Source organism: Pseudophryne corroboree, chromosome 5 (assembly GCF_028390025.1).
Source record: "Pseudophryne corroboree isolate aPseCor3 chromosome 5, aPseCor3.hap2, whole genome shotgun sequence".
NCBI lineage: Eukaryota > Metazoa > Chordata > Amphibia > Anura > Myobatrachidae > Pseudophryne > Pseudophryne corroboree.
In genome coordinates, this window is record NC_086448.1 from 346,610,587 (window position 1) to 346,634,930 (window position 24,344).

At 39.6% G+C, this 24,344-nt stretch overlaps 1 protein-coding gene across 1 annotated transcript in view; it reads left to right on the forward strand.

Annotated features, from left to right (window-relative positions):
* Positions 1-21,633, forward strand: part of STAC (SH3 and cysteine rich domain) — a 475,170-nt gene extending 453,537 nt beyond the window's left edge. The window contains exon 11 of the mRNA XM_063922611.1: positions 20,744-21,633. Within this exon, the coding sequence (XP_063778681.1) occupies positions 20,744-20,842 (99 nt within the window). The 3' untranslated portion in view covers positions 20,843-21,633. The remainder of the gene's footprint in view (positions 1-20,743) is intronic.
* The last annotated feature ends 2,711 nt before the right edge of the window (positions 21,634-24,344 follow it).

Consider the following 24,344-nt stretch of genomic DNA (forward strand, 5'->3'; position numbering starts at 1 on the left):
AGTCTGTGTAATTACAATAATGTATACATACATGTGTACACAGGGAGCGCTAAATATTCATAATTATCTAATTTATTTAGACAATAAAAAATAGAATGACAATGCACAATTTAATAATAATAAGATATATCAATTAAAAAATTAAAAACCATATCAAATGGACATCTCTCGTGGAAATAAACAACTCAGTTGCTGGTGTTAAAGGGTCCAGATTAGGCTATTTAGCCAATAATTGCTGAGCAAGTCCAGAATCCTAGTGTATCATTAATGTCACCAGCAAGTAGCTTTTAACTGTAAAAAGATGTACTGTAGCAGTCCAATGCCACTTAAATTTAAGCTCACCGCTGTTGGAAGTGTTTCCAAACTCCCATCTATTGCTGTTCAGCGGTGTCCCCGTCTCCCCTGCAGGCTTACCAGTGTGCGCTGATGAACCGTGGCCGCACAGCCGGACGTCTCCGGCAGTGATGTGGAGCCTGATTTGCAGACTAGGGGAGAGAGCTGGATGCAGGCAGCTTGGAGCAAAGTGGTGACGGATAGATATAAGTTGATTTCCACAGAGAAATTGTAGGTTCCTTGACGCGTTTCTCTGCTATAGGTAGAGTAGCAGTTTCATCAGAAGGTATACTCAGTGTCCACTTTGGAAGATATTTATACAGTGGCCATCCAATCAAAAGGCATTGTCCATTAAATAACAGGTGTAGAATAAACAGGTAATTACTTTGGTGCCTTATCCAGGATTTTGAAACACAATCAGAGTGAATAGAAATAAAACAAACTTTTTTATCATCAATCAAAAAGTCTCCTTATAAGGAGCTCCATTAGATTAAAAGAAAGAATGTTTAAGATATTAAGAGCATAAAAATATATATTAATATTCTATATAAGCCTGCAGGGGAGACGGGGACACCGCTGAACAGCAATAGATGGGAGTTTGGAAACACTTCCAACAGCGGTGAGCTTAAATTTAAGTGGCATTGGACTGCTACAGTACATCTTTTTACAGTTAAAAGCTACTTGCTGGTGACATTAATGATACACTAGGATTCTGGACTTGCTCAGCAATTATTGGCTAAATAGCCTAATCTGGACCCTTTAACACCAGCAACTGAGTTGTTTATTTCCACGAGAGATGTCCATTTGATATGGTTTTTAATTTTTTAATTGATATATCTTATTATTATTAAATTGTGCATTGTCATTCTATTTTTTATTGTCTAAATAAATTAGATAATTATGAATATTTAGCGCTCCCTGTGTACACATGTATGTATACATTATTGTAATTTCTTGTTTGGTTTGAATAATTGCAGATTATTCATTGGGAGCAGCATTGTAGATCTTCCTTATCCAGGTTATTTAAAGTTGGTAATAAGTGCGCCTGATTGCCTCTTTCTAAGTAAAATTAGTGTGAGTTTTATAATCTATATTTCTGCTATTCTTTGGGCTGCACAATCAATTTAAATTTGATTTTTTTGTAAATACATATTTTGTTCGATTTAAAGTAACGGTATAATGGCATCCAGACGGAACATTGCTGATAGGAATCTAAGACGTAATTTATTGTTAAATAATACCATGCAAAAGGAGACAGACTCGGAGACCATCAACCCTCTTGATATGCATCAGCTGTTCTATAAATTAGAGAATTTACTCAAAGCAGAAACAAGACACTGGCTTGACCAGATGCTGCTTGGGAAGTACTTAAAGGAGAAAAGATTCCTAGAGGGCTGAGGATCTTCAAGTCTTGTTCCTTTAAAGAGGATACAATATTGACCAAGAAGTGGAATGATACATTGGATAAGTGTTCCTTTGAGTTAATGGAACTCTTGGTGGACTATCGTGAGAGCAAAGTAAAATCCCTTTCAGAGGAGATCACACTAATTCAAGAACACCTAAAACCTTTTGAAGTCAGAGCAGACTATAGAGATATGGACTATTCATTGAACCAAAAGATTGAGGAATATGAACAGCAACTAATCTCTTCTAAAAACAAAAAATTACATAGAGATAATTATGACTATAAATATGATCAAGTGAGGACATACAATAGAGGAAACAGGGATCCTTCTACACAAAAAAGTAGGAATGAGTTTAGGAAACCGAGACACGATTCAGGGCAGACTAATACTGGTAATTATGAACGGAAAAGAGATCAAAGACCTCCACACAATCCCTCTAGGCAACAAAGGCCTTACACACAAGATTCCCACTCTGGAGCTTCTAGCTGTGTAGAAAGAGGAGAAAGGCCCAAGACTAATAATCATATGTCTAGGGAAACTATACAGCCCTCACAATCTTTTTTAGAGAAAGATCTGTATCCCATGTGGAAGAACAGAAACAGACAAATCCCACAAGCTGTAGCCTCACCAAAAAGGAAACTGTCAGATTTAGAGGGACAAGAGGTGGCAGAAAAAAGTCAGCACAAAAATATAAGAAAAGATTGAGAAATAGAGGGCTATATAATCTCTCAACAAGAACATTAACTGAGAGTGAGAAAGCTGTATTAGCTAAGAGTCTCAAATTTGCACCCTCAAAGGGACCAAACCTGTTTGAACTCTTTGTGGAGCTTAACCGCTTCACCAGAGATCTTTGTAGAAAGCGCTTCTTCATGAATAAAAATCTGAGGAACCGCTCTCAAACAGGTACTCCGATTGTCCTAGATCAGGCGGATCTTGTGGCCATCGATACTCTACGGTCCTTACAGTGTGAAGGTACTGTGGAAGGATCGATTGAACCCATTTTTGATATTGAGGATGTCTCTCTCAGTAGGTTTAGAAAGAAATCTGAATTTTACCCTACACAGTATAAGACTGGTTGCATTGAAGCTTTTTACTCCTCCACACTTAAAGATTTTCAAGAACTATGTAACAATATGTCTAGGACCACTAAACAGAAAAGGAGGGATAATCTACATGCTAATGAGAGAAAAGCAATAGAAAGTCTCAGAAAAGATCATTCAGTTATTATCCGAGCAGCAGATAAGGGAGGAGGTACCTTTATTCAGAACACTGAGGATTATTTGTTTGAAGCAAATAGACAACTCAGTGATCAGAAATATTACATCAAATTATGTGGGAATCCAACGTCGAATTATCAGGCTCTTTTGAAGAATATGTTAGAGAAAGCCCTCGACAGTGGTGCAATATCCAAGAATGAATTTCATTATTTAAATTGCCCTCATCCTATTATCCCCACTTACTACCACTTACCCAAAATTCACAAAACTCTTCAGTCACCTCCTGGGCGTCCCATTATTTCTGGTGTTGGGTCCCTCACCACGAATCTATCCGCTTTTGTTGACTTTTTTTTGCAGCCACATGTTAGATCACTCAGATCATATGTTAAGGACACCACACATTTTTTGAATCTAATTGGCAACATCACATGGAAAGATAGCTTTTTGTTTATGACATGTGACGTAGAGTCACTCTACACTAATATATCACATACACTAGGATTGCAGTCAATTGAGACATATTTATTATCTGACAGCAATCTCAGTGCCGCTAAACAACAATTTTTGATTGAAGCCATCCAATTTATTCTTACACATAATTATTTCACCTTTAACAGAGAATTCTATTTACAGATTCACGGCACAGCGATGGGCACCAGGTTCGCCCCCAGTTATGCCAACCTGTACATGGGTCTCTTTGAGGACATGCATGTCTGGGGGAGCCCGGTGGGGGCGAACCTGGTGTTCTATGGACGCTATATTGATGACATGTTTTTTGTTTGGGATGGGGACTACACATCGGCTACACAGTTTGTTTCCTCCTTGAACAATAACACTTTTGGTTTAAAATTCACTAGCACCATTCACTCTACTAACATCACCTTTCTTGATATTGCACTCTGTATTAGAGACAATAAGATAAACACCTCTACATTTACCAAAGAAGTTGATTGTCACACCTTTTTAAATTACTCTAGCTGTCATCATAGACCGTGGATTAACAACATTCCGAAAAGTCAATTTCTTAGAATCCGTAGAAATTGTTCAGATCAAGAGACTTTTTTACGACAAAGCTCTGAACTTGCTAGTTCATTTAGCGAGCAAGGCTACCCCAGAACAATATTAGCACATGCATTTGATGATACCCTAACCTATGATCGTGCTACCCTCCTAAACCCAGTAGCGTAAGAAACTGATCACATAAGGGGAAACTTTAATAATAAACCAATTTTTATTTCCAAATTCAATAATTACTCTCGTGAGTTGAGCTCAATCATAAAGAAAAACTACTTTATATTACAAGGTGATAATATTCTATCTTCTTGCCTTGAAAGACAACCTAAAATTGTTTTTAAAAAAGCTAGAAATTTACAAAATCTCTTGTCACCAAGCCATTTCACTACGAATGAAATTATTTGTACTAGGGAGCCTGACTGGCTGAGTGAACTGAAACTAAATAAAAAAGGCTGCTACAAATGTGGGAGACTCAAATGTATAACGTGCCAGTTTATTGATGTAAACAAACAATTTACTTCTACTACATCTGGATTATCTTACACCATTGCTTCCTACATTAATTGTAGATCGGATTATGTAGTTTATTTGATATCCTGTAAATGCGGACTACAATATGTGGGTCGAACCACACGTAGTCTGAATATCCGCTTTTTGGAACATAGGAGAAATGTCTTGAAACATCTTTGTCTACATAGTTTAGCCAAACATGTAGAGAATCAACATCAGGGTGACGTGAGTGCTCTCAAAATCCAAGGTATTGAACATATACAAATTACCCCTAGGGGTGGCGACAGATTTAACATGTTATGCAAACGGGAGGCCTTTTGGATATTTTCCTTGGGCACTCTCTACCCCCAAGGTCTTAATGAAAACATCGAAATTAACCAGATTTGAGTGCCTGTTGATGGTTGGGCAACCTATATGGCTCGACCTAGCTGGTCTAAATATATCCAGTTAGTGCCGAATCATTGTGGCCTTCCCACTAAATCTAATGAAAGTATTGTAATTAATCAGATCTGAACGTTCCCTGATGTTTGGCCACTTACATGGCTTGACTTAGCTGGTTTAAATATATCCAGTTATTGACAAATCATTGTGGCCCTCCCATTAGAAAAATTGTTAATTCGTACATCTTCACCTTGCAATCGAGAGTCCTTTATTTTTGCTTCATTAGATTCCATCGAGAGTCAGCCAACCTTCTTCCTCCATGTTTGGTTGTGGTCATGTGTGTGTGTGTGTGTGTGTGTGTGTGTGTGTGTGTGTGTGTATGTGGTTTTGGCGACAGTTGTGCCTTACATACACACACATACATATGTCTACAAATGGTATTCATATACCATATGCAATGTAATTAGTTCTCCATAGTACAAATAATCCTTGCATCACCTTAAAATTGGAGTAGTAGTAAGCTCTTTCTCCTTCTGTCTTTTAAGCTCCCGATAATCTGGGAAACCTATTTACCTCATTATATCTCTATATATGTAATTTAAGATATGTCTGCATCAAAACCTAGAATGGTGTAATAAATATAATTAGAGGTTCCTCCCATAATTTCCTGTTTTCATTTTTCCTTATATCCTATGTAATATATGATATTAACAAAATATAAATTTTGTATGTATCGGTTTTTGTGAAAATGTATATATGCGAGTCGAACCTGTGGGGTTGAGTCATCTACTTTGGTGCCTTCTTGAATTAGCCCATTAAGCTATTGGAATGCTTGGTCATAAGGAAAATATACTGGGTTATATTGTGCAATGTTAAGTTATGCTATGTCTGCTTCACAACACAAACTGGTATAAATAATGTAGCCAATTAGAAAGTCTTTTCATATTTTCTTTTTCCTCAGGGGTAATTTTTGGGTTAACAAAATAATAAGATAAGAACCCCCCCCCCCCCCCACACACACACAAAAAAAAAAAAAAAAAAATTACCCACAGTTGTTTTTAAGAAAATGTCATGGGAATCGAACCTATGAGGTTGATCTGTCTAGATTGGTGCTCTCCAGCAGTAGCCCACAAGACTATCAGGGCTCTTGGATCAAAATGACCATATTAGGTTGCCTTTGAAGTATATTGCGCAATGTTCCGGATCGATGCCATATATAGAATATTAATATATATTTTTATGCTCTTAATATCTTAAACATTCTTTCTTTTAATCTAATGGAGCTCCTTATAAGGAGACTTTTTGATTGATGATAAAAAAGTTTGTTTTATTTCTATTCACTCTGATTGTGTTTCAAAATCCTGGATAAGGCACCAAAGTAATTACCTGTTTATTCTACACCTGTTATTTAATGGACAATGCCTTTTGATTGGATGGCCACTGTATAAATATCTTCCAAAGTGGACACTGAGTATACCTTCTGATGAAACTGCTACTCTACCTATAGCAGAGAAACGCGTCAAGGAACCTACAATTTCTCTGTGGAAATCAACTTATATCTATCCGTCACCACTTTGCTCCAAGCTGCCTGCATCCAGCTCTCTCCCCTAGTCTGCAAATCAGGCTCCACATCACTGCCGGAGACGTCCGGCTGTGCGGCCACGGTTCATCAGCGCACACTGGTAAGCCTGCAGGGGAGACGGGGACACCGCTGAACAGCAATAGATGGGAGTTTGGAAACACTTCCAACAGCGGTGAGCTTAAATTTAAGTGGCATTGGACTGCTACAGTACATCTTTTTACAGTTAAAAGCTACTTGCTGGTGACATTAATGATACACTAGGATTCTGGACTTGCTCAGCAATTATTGGCTAAATAGCCTAATCTGGACCCTTTAACACCAGCAACTGAGTTGTTTATTTCCACGAGAGATGTCCATTTGATATGGTTTTTAATTTTTTAATTGATATATCTTATTATTATTAAATTGTGCATTGTCATTCTATTTTTTATTGTCTAAATAAATTAGATAATTATGAATATTTAGCGCTCCCTGTGTACACATGTATGTATACATTATTGTAATTTCTTGTTTGGTTTGAATAATTGCAGATTATTCATTGGGAGCAGCATTGTAGATCTTCCTTATCCAGGTTATTTAAAGTTGGTAATAAGTGCGCCTGATTGCCTCTTTCTAAGTAAAATTAGTGTGAGTTTTATAATCTATATTTCTGCTATTCTTTGGGCTGCACAATCAATTTAAATTTGATTTTTTTGTAAATACATATTTTGTTCGATTTAAAGTAACGGTATAATGGCATCCAGACGGAACATTGCTGATAGGAATCTAAGACGTAATTTATTGTTAAATAATACCATGCAAAAGGAGACAGACTCAGAGACCATCAACCCTCTTGATATGCATCAGCTGTTCTATAAATTAGAGAATTTACTCAAAGCAGAAACAAGACACTGGCTTGACCAGATGCTGCTTGGGAAGTACTTAAAGGAGAAAATGATTCCTAGAGGGCTGAGGATCTTCAAGTCTTGTTCCTTTAAAGAGGATACAATATTGACCAAGAAGTGGAATGATACATTGGATAAGTGTTCCTTTGAGTTAATGGAACTCTTGGTGGACTATCGTGAGAGCAAAGTAAAATCCCTTTCAGAGGAGATCACACTAATTCAAGAACACCTAAAACCTTTTGAAGTCAGAGCAGACTATAGAGATATGGACTATTCATTGAACCAAAAGATTGAGGAATATGAACAGCAACTAATCTCTTCTAAAAACAAAAAATTACATAGAGATAATTATGACTATAAATATGATCAAGTGAGGACATACAATAGAGGAAACAGGGATCCTTCTACACAAAAAAGTAGGAATGAGTTTAGGAAACCGAGACACGATTCAGGGCAGACTAATACTGGTAATTATGAACGGAAAAGAGATCAAAGACCTCCACACAATCCCTCTAGGCAACAAAGGCCTTACACACAAGATTCCCACTCTGGAGCTTCTAGCTGTGTAGAAAGAGGAGCCAGGCCCAAGACTAATCATATGTCTAGGGAAACTATACAGCCCTCACAATCTTTTTTAGAGAAAGATCTGTATCCCATGTGGAAGAACAGAAACAGACAAATCCCACAAGCTGTAGCCTCACCAAAAAGGAAACTGTCAGATTTAGAGGGACAAGAGGTGGCAGAAAAAAGTCAGCACAAAAATATAAGAAAAGATTGAGAAATAGAGGGCTATATAATCTCTCAACAAGAACATTAACTGAGAGTGAGAAAGCTGTATTAGCTAAGGGTCTCAAATTTGCACCCTCAAAGGGACCAAACCTGTTTGAACTCTTTGTGGAGCTTAACCGCTTCACCAGAGATCTTTGTAGAAAGCGCTTCTTCATGAATAAAAATCTGAGGAACCGCTCTCAAACAGGTACTCCGATTGTCCTAGATCAGGCGGATCTTGTGGCCATCGATACTCTACGGTCCTTACAGTGTGAAGGTACTGTGGAAGGATCGATTGAACCCATTTTTGATATTGAGGATGTCTCTCTCAGTAGGTTTAGAAAGAAATCTGAATTTTACCCTACACAGTATAAGACTGGTTGCATTGAAGCTTTTTACTCCTCCACACTTAAAGATTTTCAAGAACTATGTAACAATATGTCTAGGACCACTAAACAGAAAAGGAGGGATAATCTACATGCTAATGAGAGAAAAGCAATAGAAAGTCTCAGAAAAGATCATTCAGTTATTATCCGAGCAGCAGATAAGGGAGGAGGTACCGTTATTCAGAACACTGAGGATTATTTGCTTGAAGCAAATAGACAACTCAGTGATCAGAAATATTACATCAAATTATGTGGGAATCCAACGTCGAATTATCAGGCTCTTTTGAAGAATATGTTAGAGAAAGCCCTCGACAGTGGTGCAATATCCAAGAATGAATTTCATTATTTAAATTGCCCTCATCCTATTATCCCCACTTACTACCACTTACCCAAAATTCACAAAACTCTTCAGTCACCTCCTGGGCGTCCCATTATTTCTGGTGTTGGGTCCCTCACCACGAATCTATCCGCTTTTGTTGACTTTTTTTTGCAGCCACATGTTAGATCACTCAGATCATATGTTAAGGACACCACACATTTTTTGAATCTAATTGGCAACATCACATGGAAAGATAGCTTTTTGTTTATGACGTGACGTAGAGTCACTCTACACTAATATATCACATACACTAGGATTGCAGTCAATTGAGACATATTTATTATCTGACAGCAATCTCAGTGCCGCTAAACAACAATTTTTGATTGAAGCCATCCAATTTATTCTTACACATAATTATTTCACCTTTAACAGAGAATTCTATTTACAGATTCACGGCACAGCGATGGGCACCAGGTTCGCCCCCAGTTATGCCAACCTGTACATGGGTCTCTTTGAGGACATGCATGTCTGGGGGAGCCCGGTGGGGGCGAACCTGGTGTTCTATGGACGCTATATTGATGACATGTTTTTTGTTTGGGATGGGGACTACACATCGGCTACACAGTTTGTTTCCTCCTTGAACAATAACACTTTTGGTTTAAAATTCACTAGCACCATTCACTCTACTAACATCACCTTTCTTGATATTGCACTCTGTATTAGAGACAATAAGATAAACACCTCTACATTTACCAAAGAAGTTGATTGTCACACCTTTTTAAATTACTCTAGCTGTCATCATAGACCGTGGATTAACAACATTCCGAAAAGTCAATTTCTTAGAATCCGTAGAAATTGTTCAGATCAAGAGACTTTTTTACGACAAAGCTCTGAACTTGCTAGTTCATTTAGCGAGCAAGGCTACCCCAGAACAATATTAGCACATGCATTTGATGATACCCTAACCTATGATCGTGCTACCCTCCTAAACCCAGTAGCGAAAGAAACTGATCACATAAGGGGAAACTTTAATAATAAACCAATTTTTATTTCCAAATTCAATAATTACTCTCGTGAGTTGAGCTCAATCATAAAGAAAAACTACTTTATATTACAAGGTGATAATATTCTATCTTCTTGCCTTGAAAGACAACCTAAAATTGTTTTAAAAAAAGCTAGAAATTTACAAAATCTCTTGTCACCAAGCCATTTCACTACGAATGAAATTATTTGTACTAGGGAGCCTGACTGGCTGAGTGAACTGAAACTAAATAAAAAAGGCTGCTACAAATGTGGGAGACTCAAATGTATAACGTGCCAGTTTATTGATGTAAACAAACAATTTACTTCTACTACATCTGGATTATTTTACACCATTGCTTCCTACATTAATTGTAGATCGGATTATGTAGTTTATTTGATATCCTGTAAATGCGGACTACAATATGTGGGTCGAACCACACGTAGTCTGAATATCCGCTTTTTGGAACATAGGAGAAATGTCTTGAAACATCTTTGTCTACATAGTTTAGCCAAACATGTAGTGAATCAACATCAGGGTGACGTGAGTGCTCTCAAAATCCAAGGTATTGAACATATACAAATTACCCCTAGGGGTGGCGACAGATTTAACATGTTATGCAAACGGGAGGCCTTTTGGATATTTTCCTTGGGCACTCTTTACCCCCAAGGTCTTAATGAAAACATCGAAATTAACCAGATTTGAGTGCCTGTTGATGGTTGGGCAACCTATATGGCTCGACCTAGCTGGTCTAAATATATCCAGTTAGTGCCGAATCATTGTGGCCTTCCCACTAAATCTAATTAAAGTATTGTAATTAATCAGATCTGAACGTTCCCTGATGTTTGGCCACTTACATGGCTTGACTTAGCTGGTTTAAATATATCCAGTTATTGACAAATCATTGTGGCCCTCCCATTAGAAAAATTGTTAATTCGTACATCTTCACCTTGCAATCGAGAGTCCTTTATTTTTGCTTCATTAGATTCCATCGAGAGTCAGCCAACCTTCTTCCTCCATGTTTGGTTGTGGTCATGTGTGTGTGTGTGTGTGTGTGTGTGTGTGTGTGTGTGTGTGTGTGTGTGTGTGTGTGTGTGTGTGTGTTTTGGCGACAGTTGTGCCTTACATACACACACATACATATGTCTACAAATGGTATTCATATACCATATGCAATGTAATTAGTTCTCCATAGTACAAATAATCCTTGCATCACCTTAAAATTGGAGTAGTAGTAAGCTCTTTCTCCTTCTGTCTTTTAAGCTCCCGATAATCTGGGAAACCTATTTACCTCATTATATCTCTATATATGTAATTTAAGATATGTCTGCATCAAAACCTAGAATGGTGTAATAAATATAATTAGAGGTTCCTCCCATAATTTCCTGTTTTCATTTTTCCTTATATCCTATGTAATATATGATATTAACAAAATATAAATTTTGTATGTATCGGTTTTTGTGAAAATGTATATATGCGAGTCGAACCTGTGGGGTTGAGTCATCTACTTTGGTGCCTTCTTGAATTAGCCCATTAAGCTATTGGAATGCTTGGTCATAAGGAAAATATACTGGGTTATATTGTGCAATGTTAAGTTATGCTATGTCTGCTTCACAACACAAACTGGTATAAATAATGTAGCCAATTAGAAAGTCTTTTCATATTTTCTTTTTCCTCAGGGGTAATTTTTGGGTTAACAAAATAATAAGATAAGAACCCCCCCCCCCCCCCCCCACACACACAAAAAAAAAAAATTACCCACATTTGTTTTTAAGAAAATGTCATGGGAATCGAACCTATGAGGTTGATCTGTCTAGATTGGTGCTCTCCAGCATTAGCCCACAAGACTATCAGGGCTCTTGGATCAAAATGACCATATTAGGTTGCCTTTGAAGTATATTGCGCAATGTTCCGGATTGATGCCATATATAGAATATTAATATATATTTTTATGCTCTTAATATCTTAAACATTCTTTCTTTTAATCTAATGGAGCTCCTTATAAGGAGACTTTTTGATTGATGATAAAAAAGTTTGTTTTATTTCTATTCACTCTGATTGTGTTTCAAAATCCTGGATAAGGCACCAAAGTAATTACCTGTTTATTCTACACCTGTTATTTAATGGACAATGCCTTTTGATTGGATGGCCACTGTATAAATATCTTCCAAAGTGGACACTGAGTATACCTTCTGATGAAACTGCTACTCTACCTATAGCAGAGAAACGCGTCAAGGAACCTACAATTTCTCTGTGGAAATCAACTTATATCTATCCGTCACCACTTTGCTCCAAGCTGCCTGCATCCAGCTCTCTCCCCTAGTCTGCAAATCAGGCTCCACATCACTGCCGGAGACGTCCGGCTGTGCGGCCACGGTTCATCAGCGCACACTGGTAAGCCTGCAGGGGAGACGGGGACACCGCTGAACAGCAATAGATGGGAGTTTGGGAACACTTCCAACAGCGGTGAGCTTAAATTTAAGTGGCATTGGACTGCTACAGTACATCTTTTTACAGTTAAAAGCTACTTGCTGGTGACATTAATGATACACTAGGATTCAGGACTTGCTCAGCAATTATTGGCTAAATAGCCTAATCTGGACCCTTTAACACCAGCAACTGAGTTGTTTATTTCCACGAGAGATGTCCATTTGATATGGTTTTTAATTTTTTAATTGATATATCTTATTATTATTAAATTGTGCATTGTCATTCTATTTTTTATTGTCTAAATAAATTAGATAATTATGAATATTTAGCGCTCCCTGTGTACACATGTATGTATACATTATTGTAATTTCTTGTTTGGTTTGAATAATTGCAGATTATTCATTGGGAGCAGCATTGTAGATCTTCCTTATCCAGGTTATTTAAAGTTGGTAATAAGTGCGCCTGATTGCCTCTTTCTAAGTAAAATTAGTGTGAGTTTTATAGTCTGTGTAATTGCAGCTTGTTCCCATGTGTTCAGCCTCACCTGTCTGGTAATTGCACCTCTCAGTTGTGCAGCAGGGCAGCTGCACGACATATTTAATTAGGACTCTCTGTTATATTCTGGCTCAGTGCAATTCACAGATGCTGGTGATAGTTCCAGAGTTCTTGAGTTCTGAGCTAGTCCCTGCCAGTTCCTGAGCTCCTGTCTAGCTGCTTCCAGTGTCGGTTCCAATGTCGGTTCCAGTGTCGGTTCCAGTGTCTGATCCCGCGTTCCTGTCCAGAAGTCCTGTGGCTTTGTCTGTGCCTGGTTGAGTATCTGGCTTCTTGGTGTCCACCGGTCTGTCGTTTGGGATTCTGCCTGTCCTCCGGTTCTGAGAGTCTGTGTTGGCTACATTGGGGGTTCGTTTGCCAGTATTTGTACCGGTTCCGTGAGTAGCGGCTTTGCCACGTCCGTCGGCCTAGGCCGCAGTATTCTTTGGTTATATTTGTTACTGGTGTTTTGCAGAGGGTTCTGCTTATGCTGTCACCGCCGGTACACAACAGTATTGTGTCGGCGTGTGGACAGCATTTCCTTTGTTGTTCTTTTCCTTTGGCGGCGTGCCGCACATATATTTAGTTTTAGGGTTGTTAGTAGCCCCTAGCTTTCTGTTGGCTTTAGTTAGAGGTCCCCTTGTTATTATCCTGTCTCGGTTCACGCCTTGTCTCGCAATAAGACTTGGGGGCATCGGAGTTGGGCAGACCTAATCCGCCCTTCAAATGCGGCTGCCGTGGGCCCAAGAAACCATAGTCACTCAGGCGTGAACTGACCACACGGGTGAAACAATGGAGGTAGGGTGCTAGGGGCTATTTCCACACCACACCTTATTTCAGCGTCACGTTCTGGTGCTCTGGACTCACTACGCAACATTTCCCTTGTTCTGAGCACCAGGAACCTAACATTATCACCAGCCATACAACAAAAAAGAAACTAAGCTAAATAGTAGTTTTTTCTTTTTTGGCCCAGTGTCTTGTCTAGAATTCAGTGTTTAGAATCCAGTCCTGTCTAGAATTCAGTGTGCAGAATCCAGTCCGGTGTTTAGAATCCAGTCCTGTCTAGAATTCAGTGTGCAGAATCCAGTTCGGTGTTTAGAATCCAGTCCTGTCTAGAATTCAGTGTGCAGAATCCAGTCCGGTGTGCAGAATCCAGTCCTGTCTAGAATTCAGTGTGCAGAATCCATTCCGGTGTGCAGAATCCAGTCCGGTGTGCAGAATCCAGTCTTGTCTTGTCTAGTTTAAAAAAAAAAAAAATCCAGTCCAGTCTTGTCTTGTCTAGTCTAGTTTAGTCTTGTCTTGTCTAGTTTAAAATCCTCCTATGCCAAGTATGCAAGCCCTGCAGGCGTCTCTCTCAGCCCTGAACTCTGCTTTCAGTACTTTGAAACCTGAGCGACTGGAAGTTTTGCAGCAATCTTTAAAGCAACTGCAAAACCTTCTGACTAAAATTTTGCTTATCTTGCCAGAAGTCGTTGAGAGTTCATCTACCTCTAAAGAGACTCTTGCTCACAATATGATGACAAGAGAATCCTCAGGTTCAGTTGGAGAGAAAAAGTTTAAAAGTTTTCTGCGGCCCAGGCTCTCAGAAGAGGAGCATCTGCGTCGCAGAAACTTAAATTTATGCCTATATTGTTGGGGTTTAGGCCACTATCTGCAGACCTGTGAGTTGCGCAAGCCAAAGTGTGGCGACAAGCCCTGCCCTCTGGCCAAGTTGAGTCAGGATACAAGACCTACTCCTGTCTCTACTGTGGCAGAGGTACTTGTCACACAACCCACACTAAAAAGCACTCTGTCCTATAATTGGGGTCCTTGGGCTAGGGAGCCCCATTATAGATTCAGGAACCAAAGGAGAATGTTTCTCTCCTCTCTTGAATTTCCTGTTGAAGCAGAGTTGCAAACCCCTGGAGCGGTGCCCGATGCCCGGGGTCCTGGAGCGGTGCCCGATGCCCGGGGTCCTGGAGCGGTGCCCGATGCCTGGGGTCCTGGAGTGGTGCCCGATGCCTGGGGTCCTGGAGTGGTGCCCGATGCCCGGGGTCCTGGAGCGGTACCCGATGCCCAGAGTCCTGGAGCGGTACCCGATGCCCAGAGTCCTGGAGCGGTACCCGATGCCCAGAGTCCTGGAGCGGTACCCGATGCCCAGAGTCCTGGAGCGGTACCCGATGCCCAGAGTCCTGGAGCGGTACCCGATGCCCAGAGTCCTGGAGCGGTACCCGATGCCCTGGGTCATAGAGGGACATCGAATATTATAGCTCAGGTGTCAATACCAGAAGGGGTCTCAGAAGCTGTTACCCCAGGTAGAGACTTGAAAAGCGCAACTCCAGAGAAGGTGTCTAAAACCATAGTTCTAGAAGGGAACTCGAGAAGCAAAACCCCAGAAGGGATCTTTGAATTAATATCCCCAAGTGGGGTCTCGAGAGACACAGCCCCAAAGAAGGGTCTAGAAGTCGCTTCCCCAGGAAAGGACTCAAGAGGCATAGCGTTAGTGGAGGTTCTGAAGGTTATAGCTTCAGCAAAAGTCCCGGAAGTCATTGTCCTGGGAGAAGTTTCGATAATTATCAACTCGGAGAGGGAGGCTGACGGCCCAGTCCCAGAGAGGGAGGCTGATGGCCCGGTCCCAGTAAAAGAATCCGAGGTGCTGCCCCCAGCGGGGTTCCCGAAGGCCTCTGCCCCAGTGGGGTTCCCGAAGGCCACTGCCCCGGGTGGGGTTCAGAAAGTCACTGCCCCGGGTGGGGTTCAGAAAGTCACTGCCCCGGGTGGGGTTCCGAGGGCCACTGCCCCAGGTGGGGTTCAGAAAGTCACTGCCTCGAGTAAGGTCAATAGTGACCAGGTCCTAGCAAAGCACTCTAGTCAGTCAGATGGGAAGGAAGCAGATCCTGACTCTGTTGATATCTCAACATCTATAATCTTTGATGGGGACTTAGTCCAATTTCTGGCGCTTTACAAACACTATTACATCATTATGCAGTCTAGACCATTTCTGGGCATCACTTCAGAGAACCTTGTGCTCTATCTGATATATTCCTTTAGAGGGGAGCCTTTTGAGTGGGCATCCAATTTAATGAAAACTGAAGATCCCATTCTTCAGGATCCCCCATCATTCAGTGATGCAGTTATTAAAAGATATGGTTCCAAAGAAATTGGTTCAGGTTCCTTTAGGTCACCCGTCTTATCTGCTGAGAGTTCACCGTATACTGTAAACTCGGCACAAGAGTCTCAGCCCGTTGTTTTGACTGCAGGATGTGCTTTTCTGTCTTCTTCTAATAGTAGTACTTTGCCTGAAAGTTCAGCTCCCAAGGTTAAGAAACCAATCTCTGATTTAAACCCAGCCTTGCTGGGAGGTACCATCAGTTCAGACAATGTTTGGGGAATTACCTTGGTCAGACCTCAAGAACTTTGTAAAAATAAGAAGAAGAAGAAAAAGAAATAATTATTGACTCTTGCCTTGATATTTAAAAAGAAAAGATTTTTTTCCCCTTGTCTTGTGTCCAGTGGCCACCGTCATGGGGGGGGGGGCACTGTTACAAGCTGTTGCCACAGCTTGTTTCTGTTACTTGTCTTTGTCTGTTTGTTCCAGTGTCAGGTTTATTAATGTATACCTTGTTTTGGAAAACCTGAATTTTGGGGTCCTTTGACCCCTCCTCAAGGGGGGGGGTACTGTTATGAGCCACGGCTGTGGCTCATTCCTGTTTTGCATTTTGGTTATGTATTTTATGTTATACTTCTGTTTATGTTCCCCGTGGGTGTCATGGGGTGTTCGGAGATCACCCTTAAGGAGAGGGTACTGATATGAACCACAGGTAGTGGTTCATTCCTGTTTTCCGTATTTTATGTTTATAGTTGTCTTGCAGGCCAGGATTTCCCGTTGCTCTGGTTTAAGAAGACTCTTGTTTGCTGCCGGTGGTGAGTCTGTGTAATTGCAGCTTGTTCCCATGTGTTCAGCCTCACCTGTCTGGTTATTGCACCTCTCAGTTGTGCAGCAGGGCAGCTGCACGACATATTTAATTAGGACTCTCTGTTATATTCTGGCTCAGTGCAATTCACAGACGCTGGTGATAGTTCCAGAGTTCTTGAGTTCTGAGCTAGTCCCTGCCAGTTCCTGAGCTCCTGTCTAGCAGTGTCTGTCTAGCTGCTTCCAGTGTCAGTTCCAGTGTTGGTTCCAGTGTCTGATCCCGTGTCCTGCTGTGAAGCGTTCCTGTCCAGAAGTCCTGTGGCTTTGTCTGTGCCTGGTCGAGTATCTGGCATCTTGGTGTCCACCGGTCTGTCGTTTGGGATTCTGCCTGTCCTCCGGTTCTGAGAGTCTGTGTTGGCTACATTGGGGGTTCCTGTCCGTTTGCCAGTATTTGTACCGGTTCCGTGAGTAGCGGCTTTGCCACGTCCGTCGGCCTAGGCCGCAGTATTCTTTGGTTATATTTGTTACTGGTGTTTTGCAGAGGGTTCTGCTTATGCTGTCACCGCCGGTACACAACAGTATTGTGTCGGCGTGTGGACAGCATTTCCTTTGTTGTTCTTTTCCTTTGGCGGCGTGCCGCACATATATTTAGTTTTAGGGTTGTTAGTAGCCCCTAGCTTTCTGTTGGCTTTAGTTAGAGGTCCCCTTGTTATTATCCTGTCTCGGTTCACGCCTTGTCTCGCTCTAAGACCTGGGGGCATCGGAGTTGGGCAGACCTAATCCGCCCTTCAAACGCGGCTGCCGTGGGCCCAAGAAACCATAGTCACTCAGGCGTGAACTGACCACACGGGTGAAACAATGGAGGTAGGGTGCTAGGGGCTATTTCCACACCACACCTTATTTCAGCATCACGTTCTGGTGCTCTGGACTCACTACACAACATCTCCCTTGTTCTGAGCACCAGGAACCTAACACAAATGGCCAGAAAATCACAAATTCTGCTAGGGTATGTAAACTTATGAGCACAACTGTAAATAACACTACCTAGAACTCTTTCTGTTAAGTAGAAGTGGTTCAATAATAATAATAATAATAATAATAATAATAATAATATTTGAAATTAAAATATTAGAAAGTTGACTTATGTTGTATTAATGAGTAAGATACTTTCTTGCCATAAAATCAGATGTTACAAGTACATTTTCATTTTTCATCCTTTTTTTTTTGCTTCAAAAAACGGAAATGTTTGAGACCTTTATTTAGGTTTCACAACCATAGCAGAATTTATATTTCAATTTAAATGTCGACATTTAATTATGCTTAATTTGTTTGTTCTTATTTTTTCTTGCATTTGTTTTTTAACTATGCTTTTATACTTTTTTTTTTTTTAAAGTGTATTATATACACCCATACTAAAAGCATCAACATATAAAAACTTTCAAAATAATTTGAATGCTTTTTCCCCCACAATACAATGCCATAGACATACATAACTGTGAACCCTTGGCAACTGTTCAGTTGTGACTCAGTTCATAGCTGTCTAATAACCTTCTCAATTTGACATCTTCTAACATCCATCCAACAAGTCTGGAGAATCTGTGCTCTGTAGTTCCAATTTGGGAAAAATGTGTCAAGTTTCATTCTTTTGAAACCGTGCACGTTATTATTTTTCATCACTGGATTATTACCTGCCATCTATTTTACTAGCATTATATTTTCAAGGCAGCTGTGGCATTACAATAGCACAGCCGAGAGTCTCCCTGCTTAAGCTCTTCATTCATTGTGACAGCTATTAGGAGTCTGGGACACAAGCTACAGTACTGTAGGAAGAAGAGCAGTGGGGTATTGTCAGGTTTGAAAGCAATTTTTGCAATAAAGAACACTAGGTCAGTATAACCGCATGTCACTGGTTTTACATGTTACATACTAAACTGACAGTACCGGTTTTGTGCTCATTAAATTATCCTTTTATTTTCTTGCTAACATACACTTATTATTTTGTCTAGCTATCAGTTATTATTATTTTTTTTTTATTTCTATCAAACTTTCCATCAAACGTGACCCTTTAATTTCCACAGTCAGGCTTTAGCTGGCAGGCCAGGAGATAAACTTTTAAAAAGTTAAATTTCCCAGTTACACAAAAAGCCACAATTTATAGTGATAATACAAAGGCAGACATAAGATATTTTGGGACATGCGATTTGTAGTAACAGTATAAGTGTATCATACTTCTTCTATAGAGGATAATACATGATCACTAATAGGCCCATTACACATGGAGAAATGCTAGTTTCTGCATGTTTTAATAAATAGGCCAAATGGGGCAGCATACTATTAAGCAAACTCTGAAAATGAAAGTTTTTGGACTTTGCATGCAGAAGCAACGCCAGATACGAGCAATCCCTTCTCTGCCTTTGCACTGAGTGCCCTGTGGCCGTGCACATGTGTGACCTCAGATTACCCATGCACAGAAGGCCGGCATGGGGAAGGATCTTTCTGATCCCTTACTGGAGATTTGTGAGTAAAGAAGCCCATAGGCTTCTATAGACAACTGTGTTGTCTACCAGGTACAAGCTATGGAAAGTTTTGCATTCCGGGGCTTGATGCATATCGGGACTGTGGCAAACCTCTGAAAATGGTAGTTTTCGAAGGTGTGACCATATTTTTTGTTAGTGAATCCCGTCCATAGTCTGTCCTTTAAATCTTCCATTTTAAAATAATAGCCAAAATAGTGTCTTGGTGTACAGTTGACAGATTTCCCGCTTTATGAAAATAGGTAGGGCCTACTGTAATATAAATTTTACAAATGCACAGTGCAGCACAACTGCTAGTAAAGAAATGCTATTCAGAGCATTCTAAAGTATGGATGGAAGGGCTCTACCTAAAATAATGCAGCATCTAATTAGATTGCCCAAGTCACACAATAAATCTAAAACACACTTCATACGTTCTAGTTCTTGGGACCGTTGGTGATATTCAAAACTGTTCCAATACTGCATTTAGCATGCACTAAGGCCCTCATTCCGAGTCGTTCGCTCGTTCTTTTTTTCGCATCGCAGTGAAAATCAGCTTAGAGCGCATGCGCAATGTTCGCACTGCGACTGCGCTAAGTAATTCTGCTATGAAGAAAGGATTTTTACTCACGGCTTTTTGTTCGCACCGGCGAACGTAGTGTGATTGACAGGAAATGGGTGTTACTGGGCGGAAACACGGCGTTTTATGGGCGTGTGGCTGAAAACGCTACCGTTTCCGGAAAAAACGCAGGAGTGGCCGGAGAAACGGGGGAGTGTCTGGGCGAACGCTGGGAGTGTTTGTGACGTCAAACCAGGAACGACAAGCACTGAACTGATCGCACAGGCAGAGTAAGTCTGGAGCTACTCTAAAACTGCTAAGTTTTTTTTGTTCGCAATATTGCGTAAACTTCGTTCGCACTTTTAAGATGCTAAGATACACTCCCAGTAGGCGTAGACTAAGCGTGTGTAACTCTGCTAAATTCGCCTTGCGACCGATCAACTCGGAATGAGGGCCTATATTCATACAGCTCTTCAACAGATAGTCTTCTGTACCACTTTTGTAAGAATGATCATACAGTATATGCATTGAAATGGATTACCTACTCCACTATCTTCCAAAACTATCCAAATGCATTTTAGGAAGCATTATTAAAACCTCAAATACATCTGAAGATAGGCCTGCCCTGAAGATAGGTTTATGCTAATCAATCACAATGAATCAGAATGAAGAAAATGTTCCTCTGCTTCTGTATAATGTTTTCATTTAGTTCTCTAGTGCCTCGTGACTTACAGAAGTCATGTGATATCTATGTGACCTGTGTATAATGATTGGTTTATATCAGGTTTATAAAGCTGGTGTGACCTGTGAATGGTGATCATTGTGTACCATGTGCTTGATATCAGAGTGACCTGTGTATAGTGATCAGTGTGTATCATGCAGATGTGGAACTACCATTAAGATAACTGTTCAAATATAGTATTGTTTGTCAGTGTATAAATATTAACAGTAAAAAAGAGAAATGTCTAGTGTTTATTATATCCCTTTCTTTCCTTTCTAGATATGTTCAAGTTCTGAGAAGGAACACAATGGTTTTCTCAAAGTGATCAGTGGGAAGAAAAAAGGCTTTGTACCTATCAATGCATTGGAGAACATCTGAATTGAGGATATGAATGTTACTATAATCCAAGCTTTCTGAGGATGCAGGTCTGCATCATATGGTATCATGTGACCAAGATGAGTCACTATGAAATGGATACACAGGTGTGTGAAAAAGGAAGCAGAAGACTTATTGGACTGTTACTAGTATTGACAAGAGATAATAATCTGCTATGTAGTTAAGCATAAATGATTTTGAATTCTCCCAAGATGGAAAATAAAAATGCTGCAGTAGTGATAATAAAGTTTAATACTGAAGATATAGCCTCTCTTTATGTCTTAAAATCTGTTAAACCCAGTGTTTGCATATTAAAGAACAGGTTTTAAGGAGTAGTGTAACAACTTATACCATTGCCTTTACTGGGGCGAACCTGGTTCACTTCTAACCCATCTCTTTTTTTTGTAATATTGAAAAGAATCATTTTTCCTCCCTCTACCCACGCTGTAAAAAGTACAGTAGACTGTAAGCTCTATGGGGCAGAAACTGTGCCTGTGAACATTTCTTGTACAGTGCTGTGTAACACATGATTCAATTATATATTTAAAAAAAGGATATACACATTAATGTGAATGGACAAGTCTTAAATCAGTTGTAACACTGTCTCTTACCCTTGTATAGCATTTACTATTCAATATAAACTTTGTGTGCAGAGTTATTCATTTATTAGAAAACTTTTTTCGTACACCAAAGTTATGGAATAAATTAGTGACAACTTTTACAAAGGTCCAGTAATGTGACATTACTATATATACACCGTGTGAATGTGAAAGAGTTTAAAATGTTCTTTATATGCCAGATTTTTCTATAATCTTCTTATAACAAGTCATGTCATGTTATATATTATATCTTTATTTTTTTGCTTGATATAAAAATAGTGGTCTTAAAAATAAAATAAAAATCTATATACAGTCCAAACCTGGCACCAGTTTACTAATATGTCTAAATACTTATATAATTGTAGGCAGTTGAAAATTACTAAATTACATTAACTTCAATTTCAGTAATCACCCCACACTACAGATGAATTGCAAATAATAATAATTACATACAATAATTTCATTCTATAATCAATTCTGTTACTGCAAATTGTTATCCTGCATGCACAGAATTTATATTTGAGCCTTATGACAGACAACCATGAAATAATTCTATTAACATTGGCCTTTATATGATCAGCTAGCACAGTTAATCATTTACATTAGTTCAATCACTCTATCTATCTATCTATCTATCTATCTATCTATCTATCTATCTATCTATCTATCTATCTATCTATCTATCTATCTCTTAATTCCCTGAAGAGGGTATGTACGAATCAGGTGATCCACTTGTGAAATATGGTAAAACATGGAAAGTGCAGTAGCTACACCCCTTTTATACCAAATGAGGCGGGTCGCACCTGGTAGCCTGACATAGAAGCTTCCCAGGCGCGACCCTCCTCAGGCCCCGCTCTGCCACTGTTTCCAACCCGGCATATTGCCGGGTTGGTGATGTCAGCGGTGACGCAGTGAAAGCGGTGCTTGGAGATCATATGATCTCCAAGCGCAGCCAGTACATACACTGTGAACGGGAATCGGGTCGATGCAACCCGGCTCCGTCTACACAGCACAGCAAGTCGGGTTGAACCCGTGTTCTGCAGGGTTGAACCCGTGTTCAACCCTGCAAGCTACCCGAGTTGGAATACTGGGTCACTTGACCTGGAGTATTCCAGCTGGGCCCTGTTACACACACAGCAACATGGGTTATGCACGCTCATGTGCAATAACACGTGTTAGAAGCTGGCGGTGTAAAAGGGGTATAACGTAATGCTTTTACATCGTATGTTGAGTGATGAGCTCAATTCCCAGGCGATATAATTTTTTATTATTGATATTCACTATAACATTTAAAGAAGGTCAATAGATGAATATAGTCAACAGATGAATATAAAGTTTACAGTATGCTGAGAAATGTTTGGATGCTTCATGTACTTGCCAATAACATGCAGTAATAGTACACAGTGTAGTAAAATGATTCCCATTTTCTAACTGGTGATTTGGTAGACAATGGAGAAATCATTACAGTCTGATTTTACAAGTATATGTTATGTTATGTAATAGAGTTTTGGGGAACAATTTGATAAATAGCTGTACAGTTTACGCTCAGTTATATTTTTGTATAACTACTATCCTTACTTAATAATCTCAATGTCATATAGTATACTCATTTTCTTTTCTTTGACTGCTTAACTTACATCATCACTGTTTAATTTCTTTGTTGCATTCTAAATTTTTCACATCTTTCTGCTTGTGTTTATTTTTCTCTCTTCGGGCTTTAATTACAAAACAAGGCCACGCTTCCGGGTGGGATAAAGGCAAAAATGGAAAAGCGGCACTCAGTCAGTGTAACGCACGCTGCTTTGTTTAAAAAAAAAACCTTAATTTTTTCTTTTATCTTACACTTGTTATGCAATACACCAAATTATTGTGGGGTGCAGTCAATTTACCTACAATCAAAATCCAGACGGTCAAAAATACCAACATTTAAAAAGTTGACAGGTCAAAAAGTCGACATGAGTTTTTCATGATTTTTTCATTGAAACTGACTTGTACATACTTTACCATCCCAATGGACCTGGAGGGGGAAAATAATAGTGCCTGAAGCGTGAGCCATGTGAGGGGGCGCTGTTCACTTATATGGTGTCCATATCGACATACACACCCAAAAAAAATATGAAAAATTCATGTTGACTTTTTGACCTGTAGACATTTTAAATGTCGGTATTTTGATCATGTCTACATTTAAAATGACGATATTTTGACCATCGGTCAATCATTGTCTGTATTTTGACCGTCTGGATTTTGATTGCAGGCGTTTCATACTGATTTCGCTTATATTTTATAATGTTATTATATGTCTGCTCTGGAAATGTAACATATCTAAGTAATAGACAAGAATGTTTTGCCAGTAAGAAATAAAGCTTGTACCAGAGACTATGAAGTAGTGTTATACACTATATAACCTGATCAATGGACAGATGAATTGGGCATACAGAAAGAGTGAAGTTTGTCTACATTTTTATTGCTTTGAATATAAGTGATGAATACACCTGTCCTGCTACGTTACATAACGTGAGTCAAAGGTGATGAATACACCTGTCCTGCTACGTTACATAATGTGAGGTAAAGGTAATGAATACACCTGTCCTGCTACGTTACATAATGTGAGGTAAAGGTAATGAATACACCTGTCCTGCTACGTTACATATTGGAGGTAAAGGTAATGAATACACCTGTCCTGCTATGTTACATAATGTGAGGTAAAGGTGATGAATACACCTGTCTTGCTATGTTACATAATGTGAGGTAAAGGTGATGAATACACCTGTCCTGCTATGTTACATAATGTGAGGCAAAGGTGATGAATACACCTGTCCTGCTACTGTATGTTACATATTGGAGGTAAAGATAATGAATACACCTGTCCTGCTATGTTACACATTGGAGGTAAAGGTGATGAATAC